This window comes from Oculina patagonica, chromosome 3 (genome assembly GCF_052425735.1).
Source record: "Oculina patagonica isolate OP01 chromosome 3, crgOcupat, whole genome shotgun sequence".
Taxonomy (NCBI): Eukaryota; Metazoa; Cnidaria; class Anthozoa; order Scleractinia; family Oculinidae; genus Oculina; species Oculina patagonica.
In genome coordinates this window covers 28,413,615-28,431,835 of record NC_135760.1, presented here as the reverse complement: position 1 = coordinate 28,431,835, position 18,221 = coordinate 28,413,615, and the positions used below count along the sequence as shown (strand labels likewise).

The following is an 18,221-nucleotide window of genomic DNA, read 5'->3' as shown; positions in this document are numbered from 1 at the left end:
TGAGAGCCAATTACCAGCATTCATCGCTCAATGACTTTCGGGTCTATCTTTCGAGCTAGCGTCGTACATGAAGGAACATTCAAAAACTAAATTGGGTTTCACATAAGCTTCATTAACGATGGATCTATCTAGAAACCAGAGCGTTGGCTAAAATCGAGTGTGTGGCTGCTTTTCCGCAAGAAAAGGAAAAGCTTTTCAGATGTAACAGCATAATTACATTTGTACCTCAATCAGGCTATATGCTCTGATATATTTATTTACGGCTTATAGTAAATTATTCTGCAATGCATACCTACGGAGCGATATAATAAACACACCATTTTAGTGCTACGGGTTAAAAAAAGAAAAAAAATGGTCTCCTCTGGGATTCGAACTCGCGACCTCTCGATCCCCAGTCAGATGCCTACATGAGTGTGCTAATGAGACATACCAAGGTAAAAAGCGTTCTCTGGTAAAATATTTTAAAAATTATTAGCCTTCGACAGCCAATTCAAGAGTGTGGCATTGAGTTCAAAATTTCTCACCATCTGGAAAAGCCCGTGAAGTTGATTGCATTAGCATCGCCTTACAATCTAATGGATACCCACCAAAAGTCACTGCTGATATCATAAGAAAGAAATCTTCAACTCCTCCAACACCTTCACCTGAAGAACTGGTTGGGATGTTCTTCCGTTGGGCTGATCCAATGAATAGTCAGAGTTTCGCCCCTTAAGAAAAAGTCTACCCTGTAGAAACCCCCCTGGAGCCCTGTAACCGGGGTGTGAAAAGGACCTTGTTACAACCCTGTTGCAGCTCGTAAATTGGCACAGTTAGCAAGGTTGTTTCTACCAAGCAGCAACCCTGTAACAGCCCTGTCATGGTATTGCCTATTTAACGACAATAATAACCCTGTGGCAGACCTGTACCAAGCCTGTAACAGGCTGTTCTGAGGCTTGTTCAAGACAACCCTGTTGCAGCTCGTAAATTGGCACAGTTGGCAAGGCTGTTTCTACCAAGTAGCCAAACTGTAACAGCCCTGTCACAGTTTTCAAACCAGCAGTCCCTGTAGACCTCATGAAACAGCCCTGCAGAAGCTAGTTTACCTGGCTAGTGTAACCCTGTACTTGCTTGCAAGAGTGCAAAATGATTCTTGTATACTAAAACCTCCCTCAAAATTAATGTTTTGCCGCACAAATCAACATACATGCATTGCCAGAAAATTAACAATAGTTTGAATTGCCAAAAGAAATATATATTAAGCTTGCTTTGATAAATGAGCATACATTCACAATTATGCAAGTTTTATTTTATCTACTCAGTACAAGTCAATGTCAACAAATTCGCTTCGTGACAGTGCTTTGCTTTGTTAGTGTTCATTTGAAACTCAAATGCTATTTATATATTTGACTTTTTTTTGCTCTAATTTGTTAAGTTACATGTATAAATGAAGTGCACAATTACTTAAGCTTTCTTAGAAATTTTTGGAAAAAGATCTATCCTGGAACTCTTATCTTACTCTTACTTGGAATTTACTGAATAGAACTTCATACATGTAGGAACTGAAATTAAAATTAAGGGCTGAAACCGAAATATCTGGAAATGTGTTATTATAACTAATTCTGTGGAGTTTATGCGATGTAACTAACCTTTGTATTCACCTTTATGGCTATTCTTTGTCTCTACAGTTACATGTAAATAAACGAATCTAACTTGAGATAGAAAGTTGGTTGTGGTTAACATGCGATACTCCATGTCTTTGATCGCATGACCAACGGTCTTCGCACGCGATTGTGATTGCCGTGTTCATTTAATTTGTTTTCATGTATACAAACTGTTTAAATGTGCTCACCTCTTACTTGATCGATTGTTTGGTGTTCCATTTCTTGTGGTAATAAAATTATAGCTGAACACAATATAATTGCTGATGATACTACTTCATTTCACGCGTACAAATGTACAACCGTTTCAAACATAGAAACATTTCAGGACAAAGAGACAGCGTCGCTTCGCATTCCACAAACCGATGCAAAGATCGATCGTTGGCCTGTTCCATTTCTTGCAGTAATAAAATAATTTGTAGCTGAACACGATTGCTGATGAGACCTTCATTTCACGCGTACAACTGTTTCGAACTTCGAAACACTTTCAGGACAAAGCGACGGCGTCGCTACGCATTCCACCATGATTCCACAGACCATGTAAAGACGTCAGGTAATTACATTGTTTGCAACGCTGTGGGAAATCTTTTTTCGGTTTCCCTTTATCCGGCAGCAGAAAGGAAGGAGTTGAGCTTTACCAACATAAACTGCACATGAAGAAACAGAAGAGATGATTCCCGCTAAAGAAACGGTCAAGTAACTGAACACGTTTTTCAAAGGTGACCAATTAGATTAAAATGTCTCATATGTCAGAGATCACGTTTCAGTTTGTGTTGTCACGAAAATCGAATGAAAGCATGCACATGCATGTTTGGAAATATGTCTTTGAAAACAAACATTTTCTTTATATTAAGGATTTTTACTATCCAGGATTATACTGACATGAACAAACCGATTTGATTTTTGGCGTGCAATCTAACGAAACTTAAACCCAGAGATCATACTTTCAAAGAGCAAATGCAAGAAACTGCAGACAGCGGCAGACTTGACAGACTTTTGTGTGGCGGACTGTTTCGGCATCACCGCCCGCAAAATATGGACGTAAATGGAATATTACTGAAAGCTGCTGATATTTATTAATAAAGCAAGAAACTAAAGAATGAATGACATAACCTGTTTACAAAGGCAATGAGCCGGGTAAGTGTGTGCTGTAGTTTCAATCCAACGTCTAATTTACATGTGGCACGCAGAACGAACGGCGAGCTGCCACAATGTTATTACATTTTACAATCCTTGAACTCAAGTGGCCGCCGAGCCAAATATAAATACAATAATGCGTTTTATTCTTCGTACCTGTCTGTATTTTTGGCGAAGACATTTATTTTAACTTAATTTAAGTGGAAACATCCATTTAGACCAATGATACCGGAATAAAGTATACTAAGTTTGTAAGCTGAGGAAAGGTTCTATTTTATTCTTTGATTTTTCCGTTTGATATTAAGACCCTCAATTTCATATGACAAAGGGTACAGAGCTTGTTGAAGCAAACAACATTTACAGAAACAGCAAATAAAATAATCAAGCTTTAATAGCTATGTTCATTCAATTTTTTTCATTGTTTTAACTGCCTCGTCGGCTCTAAAGCTGATTAGTCGCTAACTGAGCAGATGCATGTGTACACGGATGTAAGACTTACACATGTCATGACTTGTTTATAAGAACGATCAATATGCAAACGTTACCTTTTTTTAAGCTAAAATCCCTCAATATAAATTTCACAGCCCTGCTAGAACCCACTTACAACACAGCCCTGCTTGTTATCGTGCAGTATTATAACCCGGGTATTGTGCAACATAACTTACAGCCATTTTGCAACCCTGTTCTACTACCTGTGTATGACTTGGCAGCCCTGTTTAAACCCTGTTGTTATGCATGTATATCTTCACAGTCATGTTACAACCCTGTTGTACTTTGCATTTAATCTTTACAGCCCTGTCACAGCTCTGCTCCTCTTAACTCAGGTTATATTGCAGCCCTGCTACAACCCTGCCACATCTAGTTTTCAGCCTTGTAAAAAACTAAAAAGGGCTGTAAACAGGATTCCACTGGGCTCCCACAGGGTTTCTACAGGGAAGACTTTTTCTTAAGGGGCGGTCCTTCCTTACATCAAAGGCATTACCGAACCTCTTACAAGAATTCTCAAAAGTCACGATATCCGAGTAACCAACAAACCAATCAAGACACTACAACAAGAGTTCCCTGTTTCCAAGTTTCGACCTTGGGTCGACGACCAGTGCAATGTTGTTTACAAAATCCCTTGTGCGTCTTGTCCCTGGAGTTACATCGACGAGTCAAAAAGATCGTTTAGTACACGGCGAAAAGAACATATCAGGAATACTTAACAATGTGCTAAAGGCTCCAATGTAGCGAAACATGCTTGGACTTATGATCACGCCATCGACTTTGACAATGTGGAGATAATTGACAAGGGCAACATTCGCATTAGAAAGACATTAGAATCGTGGCACACAGCAAAAACGGTCGAGGCCGACAACAATTCGTGCACTCTGCCAGGACAATATAACATTCTTTTAAACAAACAGTAATTTATACACTTTTAGCATTCTTTTAACATTCTTTTACACATACCTTAAACTTTTTAATTTATGCGATTCGCTAGTCATATTCAAATTTTTAGGTCCATTTTATCACTTCATTTTTATCTGTCGAAGACAGCAGTCTGGCTGTCGAAAGCTAATAATTTTTAAAATATTTACCAGAGAACGCTTTTTCCTTCTTACAATGAATCCTGGCATCGGATCTTCAATATTTTCATGAGACATACCAAGTCACATAAGACGAAACTATGTTATATCAATGTAATAGACATTCCGCCGTTTATCTGTTATCATGTGCATCAAAGAAATGTTTGAATCACCTGCTGCTCACATATTTTCAAGGAATGAAAACTTAATTTAAAACTTGGTGAAAATATTGCAGTCGTGGCTTGAAGAGCTCTTTTTTGAAGTTAAAAGTTCTTCCCAGATTATAGTTAATGTGGTACCCCTTCCCCCAAGTAAAAAAAAACTAATATTTTTTTAGACCCATGGCTGCATCGCAAGACCAAGAAAAATTCCAAAAGCAAATCACAAACAGGAAGTCCCGATATAACTACAGCTGACCCAAGCTACAGTGCTCTGGCTGCTGCTGGTCTCAAAATAGGCAGCCTTCCATGGAGTATCCCCACTCAGAAAGCCAAACAGCCTAATGGGCTGGAAACCCAGGATTCGTGGACTTCTCTTGGTAACCAATAATGTTTCTTTTTTACTTTTACTTTATTTCTGCTGGGTTCTGTTTGGTTGGACAAAAGCTCACATGTTTTGAGGTGGAATTCTCATCTTAGGGATACTAGGAGGAACCAGAAGGGCAGCTGGCAGTGCCAGGTTATACCTATGGCTTCTGCAACATAAACCAGCCAGGAGTGTAGCTATTCTCCTAGCTAGAATGTGGCACTAGTCCTTTGCTGGTTCCCCCTGGTATTTTGTCTGGTTGCCCCCATTTTTCTGAGTGGAGAGACACTGACCACTTTATCTAGAGTCCATCATACAACAGTTTTGATCATTAAGCCCCCATCTATTGCCGGATTAGCTGCGTAAGGTTTTACTGCTTGTAAGGTAACTCTGCGATACACACAGAGCCCATCAGAAAGTTGTCAAAATAATGCGAATTAAAGAGGTGTCTAAAAAATTGGGAATTTTGTTTAACCCTTTCAGTGCTAAATTTCTCCAAAAACAGGGTTTTTTACCGTTAAACTGAATTTTTGATGCTACGATCCTGAATTTCCCTTAACTTTGCTTAAAAAGCACTTTTCCACGATGCAGCAAGCTTTTGACGAAGATTCCATGGAAAAATGTACAAAATTGTACTTTGGCGCATGCGCATATAAATCGTTTCCATTTTTTTTTTTTTGCTCCTTTTCCTTTCGTTTTTCTCGGCTTTGTTATTTCCACTTCTTTCTACTGTATTCGTCTTTCCTTTAGACCAAAAAAGTTTTGATTAAAACACTGGTAAACCCTGAAAAGAGGACCTCAATCTTTGTGTTTTGGCCTGTTTAAGCACCGATTTTGCACCAAAAAGTGATTGACTTTTTCTCGATTAGCTCTGATCTTCAGGATGAGACCGATACGCAAAATGAATAGTTCTTTGAAAAGGCCAAACCTAGCCTTTTCAGATGCTTATCGCCAAAATCTGTTGATTTTCAAATTGATGACGTCACAAGTGGTTCATTGACTGCTCTTCCAAATGTCGACAAAAGTCGACTTTAGCACTGAAAGAGTTAAAGAATTCCAATAAATTATTGATCCTGCACCATACCGACTTTAATTGAAGCTTGAGATGCTTATACTTGAGAACCTCAATCACCCCACGCATTTTTCATTATTGAAAAGGTAAAGACAAAACCTGGTGAAATGTGGGATGTTTCAAAGGGGATTCTTACTCAATTCATTCAACATTTATGGGGTACTGAAACTCTTCCTCATGCAATCATCAATCTGGTACTTCAATAACAAAGGTATTGACTACTTTGTTACGAATGTTTCTTTATCTGCAGGTCGCCTTAAATGTCTTCACCACTCAGCCAGTGCTCCAGCCCTTTCCAGTTTAATGTCATCAACAACTAGCCCAGCAGTGCCTTTAAACTCTGCTGCTGACTTGTGCAGAACTATGAAAATAGAATTACTAAAAAAACTGGAGATCCTCGCCCGAGTTTTACCTCCAAACACTTTAGATGAACTAATAGATGACCTTGGAGGACCAGACAATGTTGCAGAGGTGAGATAATAGACGTACTCTTTTAGAGAGAGGATTTCTGCGCTTTCTACAAAAGCACAAGGGTTTTTCTATTCGCTGTAAGCAAACACACAAATGAATGTGAGCACCACTCACAAGGCTTTAAAATTATATAACAGATTAACAGAGTGCTCTTGTCAATAATAAATAGAATAAAGAATGCCAAAAATAAGGGAAAATGATGAACTTGGAGCATGTCAACAGAGAACTCATGCCTGAATCGCAGGCATGCTCGACTGCTAGGGATGCATAATCTTACAAGTTAAACTAAAAGGCGCTTGCCACTTGTCATTTTTAAAAGTCACTCCTTGTTATTCAGTTGGGAATAATAATATAATCACCATGTACATGATAATTTGTAAATAATTATTGTCATACATTGCCATCTTCATTTGTACAATTTGTGTGAGCCACAGATTATTTGGTAGTTTTGTCATCTATCAAGGGTGTATGATTGCATAGCTAAAATGATTTCTCGTGTCAATTGCATTTTTGACCATGATATTCAGTTAAAGTGGATAGTTTAGGTGCTGTAAATACAAAAACTCCCACATTAAACTGTGCAAACGGTAAGAAATAAAAAATGACCACCGATTCTATCCCAGATATTAAAGTTTTAAATTTGCATACGTGAGGAACCCATTTGAGCGCACCGATGTTAAGACAAATACAAGCAAGAAAAGTGAGACGGAAATATCTGTCCCAGAAATATATTGACTTCTCTGGCCGTGAGTTGTTCTGCCTCGAGATTATTATTTTTGTTGTACCGTAAGACATTCATTTTAACCATGATCGATTTAAATTTGTCTTGCACCTATGGGCAAGCATTTTACATTTCTTTCTTTTCTTAGAAAGCAGAGAATTAACATTAATTTTTAGGCCATGAGTTATTCTGCCTCGAGATTATTATTTATGTTGTACCGTAAGAAATTTAAATTTGTCTTGCACCTATGGGCAAGCATTTTACATTTCTTTCTTTTCTTAGAAAGCAGAGAATTAACATTAATTTTTAGGCCATGAGTTATTCTGCCTCAAGATTATTATTTATGTTGTACCGTAAGAAATTCATTTTAACCATGATCGATTTAAATTTGTCTTGCACCTATGGGCAAGCATTTACATTTCTTTCTATTCTTAGAAAGCAGAGAATTAACATTAATTTTTAGGCCATGAGTTATTCTGCCTCGAGATTATTATTTTTGTTGTACCGTAAGAAATTTATTTTAACCATGATCGATTTATTAATTTATCCTGCACAGGCCTATCATGGCAGAATGGAAACATTTTTAACTTCAGTAAAAAATAAATAAATGGGGAGCTCCGCTGTTAGGCTTGCCTAAATCTATATACAAGTGTATTATACAGTTAAAGTTTGTGCTGTAAATACAAAAACTCCCACATAATTATGTAGCTGAGGAAGTATGGATTTTAGCAAAGCTTTTGATTCCATGAAGCATGTGGGCCTTTCTAGAAAACAGGGTGATATATGATACCTTCTATGGCGAATGGAAGAACTTTAATAGGGGAGCAACCCAATGGAGTGTTAAAAACAGCCTTTACCTTTTCAACATCTTCCTTAGGAGTTGAGAGCGCTCTTTTCAAATATGCAGACAACTTGAACATAATTGTCAAGTTTTGGAGTGATGAGCACAACTGCATTCTTTGTAATCCAAGTACAATGTAAACATTAAGAAATGACTAATCATAAGAAGAGTTTACACATCATAATAATAATAATATTTAATACTTGTAGTGTGCAAATTATACATGTTAATATGATCAAATATTAACATAACATAAGTTAAAAAATGCTAAACACTATGTTAGAGAATACTAAAATACTTACAATATGTACTCTTCAATCTATCTAAAAGCTAAAAAAGATATAACAATTCAAATATTTAACACGAAAACAAATAGGAAGCTTTATTTATAAGTAAATATCAAGAAAACTTAAACCTAATTACATGTAAAAGCTATTCTAAAATCATTTCTCTGTGGTATACAATACTCCTTTGTGCAGTAAACTCCACATATTTCAAGTGTTAAAACAAATCAATATTTTCATGTTGTAAGGGACACTCCGAAAGGAAGGACTCTGCCAATGTGATAAAGATAATCCATTTCAGACTAGAGTTCTTCCCAATATTGATTATGGAATGATCATGGTCAAGACAATAATTATTGTTAATAATCACCATCTGTTACAGCAAGGAGAAGAAAAGCTTATAGCAATTTTTATTACCTATTAGATGACAGGAAGGAAGGGCCGTATTGTGAGTAATGGTGATGGAACTGTTAGCTATCAGTCAAGAAGCAAACAAGATGTTCCTCTAGAGCTACTCAATATCGCTGAGAAAAGAAGATTCATGGATGGTGAGAAGGTATGTCATACATGTTGATTAAATTGCTTCCTATTAACCTTTAAATTGCTGTTGAACATTCCCTTGTTTAGTTTATTAACAGGAAGTAAGTAAGTAAGTAAATAAGTAATAAACTTTATTTAACCAGGGAAGCCCATTCAGCAATGAGGCTGGTATCCATAGGGGCCCATCTGGGATGTCCAATATAAGTATATACAGTATAAAAATGTTATAATTTAAGAAGAAAATATAAAAACAGGGCACTTTTTAATACACATGCGGGTAATGAGTTGAAATATAGGCTTATCGTTCATATTGTTCAGGAATTTCATTGTTACTATGTTACTATGTTATCATGGTGATTAGAGCACTTGTTGGTTCTCAAATTAATACTACTACGGTAATAATAATAATAATAATAATAATAATAATACAGTGCAACCTCGATATTACGAACCTCTATATAATGAAGTCCTTGATATAACGAACGACATTCTTCGTCCCAGTAATAGTAAAATGTATGAGAAAGTACCTTGATATAACAAAACCTCATTATTGCAAACACATTTTGCCAGTCCCTTGGCCCTTTGTTATATCGAGGTTCCACTATACAGTAATAATAATAATGTTAATAGTAATTATTATTATTTATTAGCTTATTTAGTGTGTACTTCATGACAAAATGATCGTATGCACTTTACAAATTATTGAGAAAAAAATAGTTAAGATCCGATAAGATAATTAACTTACTTTATGCTAATAAATTACCGTATGCTAAGTTATGATCAAACAAAGCTAAAAATGACCGACAAAAAAAAGAACAGAAAAATGACTACATCTGTATCAGCTAGAAAGGGCAGTTTAAAATAAAAAAATAGAATTATTGAACTAAAGACCTTGAGGAAATCAAAAGAAATATAATTGATAATAAACATAATAATTTATTATATAAACTAGAGTGAAATACCATTCTCTCGCTGAGAAACTATGAACTATGAACATTTGTATGACTTTTGGACAACATTTTGAAAATCTTTGGAAAATGGTTGGAAATCTTTGGAAAATTGCCAAAAACATTGTAATTAGTAGGTTTATATAATAAATAGAATATTACATGGTTGCTTGGAGATATGAAATTTAACTTCTTCTGTTTCAATTGATATCTCACTGGTTCGCTGCGTTCACTCGTAAGATATTGATTTGAACACTTGAAGATAAATTTCATATCTCCGCGCAACCATGTACCGTAATATCATCTATTTGTAATAAATATAATATACCCGGTATATAAAATAATATATTTTCCTGTATAGTGTGTCTGAATTAATATTATAGGCTTTAAATGACTTAAGTTTCCATTTCAAGTTATGCACATTTTAACTCTGTTTTTCAGAATATTGCTATCATATCAGAAGCTGCAAGTTCGGGTATTTCCCTGCAGGCAGACAGAAGGGCCAAGGTATTTAAAGTGCATTTCTATGATTCAAGGAAGTAATCCATGACTCGAGCATAAGTTTAAGTAAATGTAGATGACAGTTTGTATAACAGGACACAATGTACATGTATATGATCACTATGCATGCAAAATCAGGTTCTGCACAGCCTGTTGTGGACTGATTTTTGCTGTCCACTTGTTTCTCTTTCTTTATAGTAGAGCTTCAGCACGCAAAACAATAAAAATTTTGGTTACTTGTATCACTGATGTGAAAAATTTTGGTTCTCATGACAAGGCCCAGGCCGCAGGCCCAGTGCGGCGCTTATTCGAGGAATTACGTATAACTTAAAATAGCACTACAAAGCAACTCAAAAACAGCTTTGGAAATTCCTTTTCATCAAAAGCGATGTTTTGCAGTTCAAGTTATTATACTTTATACCGCTCGCCCATTCTTTTGTTAACGTTGCCAAGGCCGTGAACTTTGTTGGGTCAGCAAGCAAAACAACTCTCTTCTGTAAGAGGCGAATACTGACCATCAAAAGTCTCTTCTTTTAGTTACTGCAGAAGTTTCATATAGAATGTTTGTGGTAACCAATTTTTAAATAAGTGCCACCCTCAAATAAGCGCCACACTTGAGGTGCGAAAATTTTTAATAGGCGCTGCAGCACTTATTCGAGTAAATACGATAGGTCATAACTAAATTTGCCAATTTACTGTGGTCTGTACCACCATCCTGGACAATTTATACAATTTTCACTGACATAGGTCAGAATTACTGCCCGTGTTCTCCCAAGAAACGGAAGAAGAGGGTGAAGCCTAAGACAACAATAACAATTATAGCTACAGTCAACTCTCGTTATAGCGGACACACTCGGGGTGTCGTTTAGTGTCCGTTATAGCGAGAGTCCGCAATAGCGGGAGTGATTTCCAGTCAAACCTCTTTGCCCGGGATCTGGATTTTGTCCGTAATAGCAAGTGTCTGCAATAGCGGGGTGTCCGCAAGGCGAGAGTTGACTGTATGTCAATTACAAATTTTTAACCAATAAGCAATAAAAATAGACACAACAACATTGCATTTATTGATATCCCTCCCAAAATCCAAACGTTAAATGGTGTCATTGCATAAATTTAGTATTAAGCAAAGGCCACCAAAGAACTAGCTATATATTATGTAGACGGGAAAAGAATCGCTTCCTTTGTTCTTTTCTTCAGAATCAACGTAGGCGTGTTCATATAACCCTCGAACTACCTTGGAGTGCAGACAAAGCCATTCAACAGTTTGGTAAGACATTTTCTGGAATCTTCATCACTGTCACTTTTGCTAAACAATCCATAGCATATTTTGGTACGATGTGAGGCCAGGGGTCAGTTCAGTAAATAAATTACACTTGTAGTTTTTACACTTGTAAAAACCGCATGTATAGTCCGACTTGTTACTGGTAATACAAGAAATCAATAAAAAAATTTCAAACACCGGAATTTACATGTGTAGCGCGAGTCTTACTACACGTGTAATGCACCTATCAATGTTAAGCCCGGGGGGGGGGGGGGTCGGGCAAGGGGTGGGGATTTTGACATTTTCTATAAAAAAATGTCAAATTCCCCACCCCCGGGACAAAATAATTGGTCAAAATCCCCATGAAAAGTGGTCAAATGTCCTTCAAACCTTCTATATATGACAAAAATCCCTACCCTGGGGCCATCACGTACGATCAAAATCCCTACCCTGGGGACCTGCCTCACGATCAAATTCCCGTGGTTAGGCCGACCCCCCCCCTCTGGGCTTAACATTGATAGGTGCATAAGTTACAACTAGCCATGCAGTTGTAAATGACGCGATTTTGCTTGTTTTTACAAGTGCAAAGTAATTCAGTGCATAGTAATTTTACTCGATATTTTGATGGCATGTTGTAAAAAACACAAAAGTTACTGTTTTATACCACAGCTCGTGAAGGAAAATAAAATGATAGTTTTTCTATCCTCATCGTAAACTGTCACAAGAAAGGCCAAACAACGTAACAGACAAGGAGAAGGAAGTGCAACACTGCACGAACTTAAGAACCTAGAGAGTCCAAACAATGAATAAGTCAATGCAGATAAAAAAGTCTTGGGGAAGTTATATCAAGATGATGGAAGTCAATAAATTCATGTTGCTTATTTTGGAGTTGTATCACTTTTTTAAGGTGGCTCGATACAGTTTTTTCTGGGCCATACCTTCAAGTTGCAATTGGCCTTTAAATGATCTTCCCTGACTCGGATCGATTTGGAAATTACACCATATATTGGTTTTAGATTGAAGTTTAGTTTGATATATATTTTAAGGTAATCGATATTTCCATGGCAACGATAAACAGAAAACCACCAAATCAGTAAAACCTGATGTTCGCGTGAATCAGACTTGCAGCTTAAAAACTAATACCAGCATCTTAAACCATGATGTACTGCAAGTAAAATATTCAAAAATTAAAAGATTCTAGATGTTTGATTTCGAATAAATCGCAAAAATGTTTCAGATTGTACTTTTTGCGTAGATATAATAAATGAGCCGGGACACAAACACTATAAAATTCTTTACATAATTGAGCTTCCGTGCTAAAAGTTTAAAGAAAATCTATCGAGCCCTTTTATAGATTTTTCAAAAAGCGCTTAACCATGTTAAGTGTGAAATATTCGATTTTTAAGCGCTTTGTATTTTAAGAGCTGTGTCATCTAGAGAATATCTGAAATCTGAGACAAACATGTCCCGACTTGCAAGATTTACGTCATTGGTAAATAAATTCCCCGGGGAATTCCCACTCAGAAAAAAGCAGCTCTTGTGTTCTTCTCAAATTTGATAAATTACTTGCTCGAAATTTTTCATTTTCGGAGCGAGTTATTCAATCTTTATACGGGAATTTAATACGACCCTGGATGCCCCGTTCCCCCTCACATGACTCCCCCTAGGGTGGTCACGTGACCAGCGCAGTTTTAAGCTCTAAGAGCTTCTTGTTCTTTTACCTCTGAAAGTTTTCTCAATTCATTCACACTGAGCCCTCTTAGGGGTCGTCATATGCATATCATCAGACCGTAAAGTAATGTCCTCTTTGTACTTAATGACAAAATAATGGAGAAATCTTGGTATTCTTTTTAAAGTGTCGTTTAGTCCATTTCCCATCATTGCGACATCGACTCACTCGTATTCACAGATCTAAAGAAAATACTGCAATAGCTCCTATCGCCTGTCCTCTTGGCCCTGCCATGCTCTGCAAACACATCTATCTGAAGTCGCATGAATTTTAACGTCAAATTTCATCTAATTCTGTCTCGTAACAGTTCTTCTACTTCTTTGCTCAATAGATGACGTGTTTTTCTCCATTAATAAAGCCGGTAACAACTTGTCTTCGAAGCTTACAAGTGACTTATGACTTGTAAATTGCTCTTGTAGTTTACAAGCGATGACAAGCGTTTGTTTTTTTAAATTCGTTGGACTGTTTGTTTTGTTGATTAGACAAAAATATATGAAAAAACAACAACAACAAAACAGTCTAGTTTTTAAGATTTTAGCCTCAAAAAGTCAAATATTTAAGGTATCTTTGATCACTTTGGAGGTTTCTATGGCAATGATTTTTGACGTCACAGTGACTTAAATTTGTTTATTGGTAAAAACCTTTACAAAGTTGTACTAAAAGTTTAACCTCAACATTATTAGTGTAGCTGTAATAGAATGCCAAAAATGGGAATATATAAACCATTACAAGCCACCTTAATTGAGCATTGCAGGGCAACACAGTCCATAGTATAGCATTACATGTAAGTCAAGCCTTCAGTTTTATGCATGATTGCACTCATGAAAGCTCGCTTGCCAATCACAAACCCTCTTATACATGTATTTGCAAGTACATTAGCAAAACTTATGCATTAGATTCGTCATTATGTTTATAGATATATAGATATTTTTTGCATACTGTATGTATAATTTAATGTATAACGCAACTGTCAAACCTCTGTTGAATATTCGAAAAGCCCAGTCAAAGATGCAGCAAAAGTCACACTTTGAAATCTATCGAATTTAATTGATTTAAACATCAAACTTTACATGCATTTAATTCGTGAAAAAGATTTGGCACATGTATGCTATGTTTAAACTGGGCCTGAGGTTAATGATTAAAAGAACTAATCTTGGTATTGCCAATTCTGAAAAAAATATCTGACACAGATATTATGCTGTTATTAATAGTAGCATATGTTGGTATGACAACAGGTCGGTCCCATCGGTCCAATCAAGTCAGTGCTCCTGAGTACTTGTTTCTGATATCTGAACTGGCAGGAGAGAGGCGTTTTGCTTCCATTGTAGCCAAGAGACTTGAGAGTTTGGTAAGTGTTTTCCAAAGATGTTTTTATTGCTGTAAGATATGAAGCAGCCAAAACTGCTATATTCAAGTTTACATGTATTCCGTTATGCTGAAAACAAGTTTCCATTTTGCTTAATCTCAGCTTTTGTGGGCATCCATTTTAAACTGCTGAATGCATAAGCAAAAATGACTTAAAGCAGTTTTGGGCAAATGCGCTCAGTTGGTCAGTCATTCGATGGGTCATAATGATTCTACTGACCAGTGCATAAGGCTTGCACATATTAATAGATTTAGCGGGGAGTAGAAAGGCCGCCTTTTTACACATGGCAGCTAGCTAGTCTGCAGCTGAGAATATAGTAAATGTTGCGTTGATTTTTAATAACAATTTATTGTTCAGTAGAATTTGCTTTAGCCCAATTCTATATTTTTTGTAATTTGGTTTGCAAAGCCCTTCATTTTTGTGGCTGAATGCAGAATGAAATTTACAACCATATTAGCTGGCTGCCAATCCACCATACGGAAAAAGATGGCGCCATGCGTGGAACTCTGGGTAAATGGACCAAATCAGGTCAAGGTTATGTCAACAAACATGGCCGCAGGTCAAGAAGGTCGGCGTGTAGCACCAGATGAAAACAAAATTTACAGGGCTAAATCGGCGAAAGACATCCACCTTTTAAGACTGAAGCAATAAGGCCGTTGAAGTGTAGGGCTTGTCGAAATTTGAGCGGCCTGACCTTGAAAGAGCTAAAAAGCAAGTACTGGTAAGTTTTCAGATCGCTTTGTGCCTTCGGTTCACTTTTGTAAATTCGATCACTAATTAGGCATTAAGCACACTTGAATTTATCAAGGTTTTACTTACCTTAAGGTTGCTATTTTTAGCGACTACTAATTTTAGCGATTTTTTCTGAGCAAGATTTAGCGACTACTAAATTTAGCGATTTTCCGAAAAAAAAAATAAAAAACAACAATTTTAATATATAGCTAAGATGGAAATAAATGTTCAATAAAAGAACAAAGTCGCTTAAAATTGAATTGCAAATGTTAGAAAGTGGGTCCTTCAGGGAAATCAGTCATATTCTCCACGATGCCGGCGATCCCAGCTCTCTCCCAACCCTTCTTCATTGTTGCCCCACCTTTTGACGTTGTCATATAGTTGAACAGGGCCACTATTTTTAAAAAAAAAAAAACAAAAAAATTTTGTATTCCTCTGGCGGGCGGGGGTATTTATATGCAGTTGTTAAAGATTTCTTCAGGCAGACCGACGACAAAAGGTATATCACAGAAGAGTATGCATTGTCAAAGACCAAAAAGTTTGAGATGTCGGGAAAACCGATTAAACTTAACTTTCCGATTAGTACTTAGCTTTGAACGCTCTTCCCCATGTGTTAAGCTATAGAAGAGCGGTTGTGGCTTTTAAACTAGGCTCATGTTATATATATCCTTCAAACAGTTATGATTTGAATGTCGATTTGATGTTTCAAACTTTTATTTTAATCCCTCCCCTATAATAATTTTAAAAAAAAAAAAAAAAAAAAAAAAAAAATTTTTTTTTTTTTTTTCCCCCCACCCCCCCCCCCCCCCCCCCCCCCCGGCCCAATAATATTGGATGTTAATATTTCAGTTAGTCTCTTCTCAAATCAATTTTGAAAAGCAACACATTCTGTGGATATACAGGGTGTATAAGGGAACATACATGTTATGATAAAGTGATAACAATCTGAATAATCAACCCCACATTGAGCATGTTTTTTTCAGGCTACATTAGCAATAAGTTGATGCATCTTCTTTTGGTGGTGTACATATCATGTACATACAATAGTGTTATGTATCAGAGTTAGTTATGCTGGAAATTTTTTCAGTAATTTAACTGTTCACAATTAAAATAATTAATTTACCAGATAATTAACACAATTGAAATAATTTTATTTAATTAACAACATTATATCCAGAGTTATAAAACACTGCAAATAAAAAAATATATATATATTTACACGTACCAGTTTTTTGAAACATGTTTAAGAGGTGAAGCATTGGAATTTAAACTTTTATAAATATTTATCAAACTTTATTTCTAAACAATTAACTTTTAAAAAATTTATGTTATTAAAATTTGATATTTTATATACAGGTATATTCTCTATTTTTCTGCATTGCAGCATAGCTTAAGCAAATTAATGAAACTACTGTTCTTTCTGATTAAAAAGTAATATCACCTTGACTTCTTACTCTCTCTCTAACATGTCTAACATAGGATTAGAGAATACAAACACTAGATTGTGCACTTTTTTCTAAAACTCTATATGCAAGGTAACACAAGTAGTTCCGTAACCTTTACCTTGTTACTGAAGGTAGCAGACACAGTTCAGAGAGGAGAACTTGCCTGACAGGCTTCTTGCTTGTTTCTCCCAGAAATGTTTAATCTGTAGATGCTCCAAAGGTTTGTTCACTTTCCAGAAAACTAAATCCACATTTTTCCACAACAGCAGCTTTCTTACTTGCAAAGCACTTTTCAGCTTCATCTTCAAAAATAATGCACCTGTCATTGTTCTTGAATTTTTTTAAGGTTCTGCTTTTTTTATTTAATAATAATAATAATAATAATAATAATAATAATAATAATAATAATAATAATAAATAATTTTTAAAGAGGAGGCTCCCGTCACATGAAGTGGTTTTCAGGGAGGTCCTCAAATAAAACTAATTACAAGGTTAAAAATGATCAAAGTTCCAAATTCTTGAAATTCTTGAAACTCCTTCCCTTAAAGCAGGTGTATTTGATGATCGAATCTTTCCATATCTCTTACTAGAACCATTCAGAACTTCTTTGATCAACAGGTAGGCCTACTTTAGTTACATTTTCTTTATTTTGACACACTGGCATTGAATCAAAAACAGAAACATAATTGTTTTTGACAATAACAGTCACATTCTTTTTGTGCTGGCTCTCTGTTTCATGTAGGTCTTGACCTGTATCTACACAACGTTTTACCTTGTAAAATTTATTCAAAAAGATAATGACTGAAATATTGACATTCAATATTGTGGGGAGGGTGAAATTGTTTGTCAAAATATTTTGTGGATATATATTTTATCAATTTATTATCGGGTACCTTACTAACAAGCAAATTGTGCAGGCCTAGCAATTTTTCCAGAGCGATCTAAAGTTAAAATAAAAGTTTTAAGCATCAAATCAACATTCAAATCATAATTGTTTGAAGGATATATATAACATAAGCGTAGTTTAAAAGCCACAATCGGTCTTCTATAGCTTAACACATGGGGAAGAGCGTTCAAAGCTAAGTACTAATCGGAAAGTTCAGTTTAATCGGTTTTCCCGACACCTCAAACTTTTTGGTCCTTGACAATGCATACTGTTCTGTGATATGTCTTTTGTCGTCGGCCTGCCTGAAGACAACTGCATACCTTATTGTTACTTATTTTCGCGGGACTTAATTTTCGCGATTTTCGCGATTTTCAAAAAATCGCGAAATTAAAGACCCGCGAAAATTAATTCTAAACGATTTCTATTGTATTTTTTATGCTAATTACGTATTTTTGGCCAAATCGCGAAAATTAAGTCTCGCGAAATATTCCTGTTCCATTTTCGCGAAATTAAGTACCCGCGAAAATAAGTAACAATAAGGTATGTAAAGATAGGAATGTC

General features: G+C 36.0%; 2 protein-coding genes across 2 annotated transcripts in view; one reads left to right on the top strand and one right to left on the bottom strand.

Moving 5' to 3' along the window:
* LOC144647380 (uncharacterized) overlaps window positions 1-18,221 on the bottom strand; it is a 308,906-nt gene that overhangs the window by 216,145 nt on the left and 74,540 nt on the right. The gene's annotated exons all lie outside the window — the stretch shown is intronic.
* The window catches only part of LOC144645921 (protein strawberry notch homolog 1-like), a 161,662-nt gene that overhangs the window by 100,793 nt on the left and 42,648 nt on the right, over window positions 1-18,221 (top strand). Inside the window, exons 22-27 of the mRNA XM_078505435.1 lie at window positions 4,680-4,880; window positions 6,190-6,410; window positions 8,681-8,812; window positions 10,185-10,250; window positions 11,439-11,508; window positions 14,467-14,579. Of these exons, the coding sequence (XP_078361561.1) occupies window positions 4,680-4,880; window positions 6,190-6,410; window positions 8,681-8,812; window positions 10,185-10,250; window positions 11,439-11,508; window positions 14,467-14,579 (803 nt within the window). The remainder of the gene's footprint in view (window positions 1-4,679; window positions 4,881-6,189; window positions 6,411-8,680; window positions 8,813-10,184; window positions 10,251-11,438; window positions 11,509-14,466; window positions 14,580-18,221) is intronic.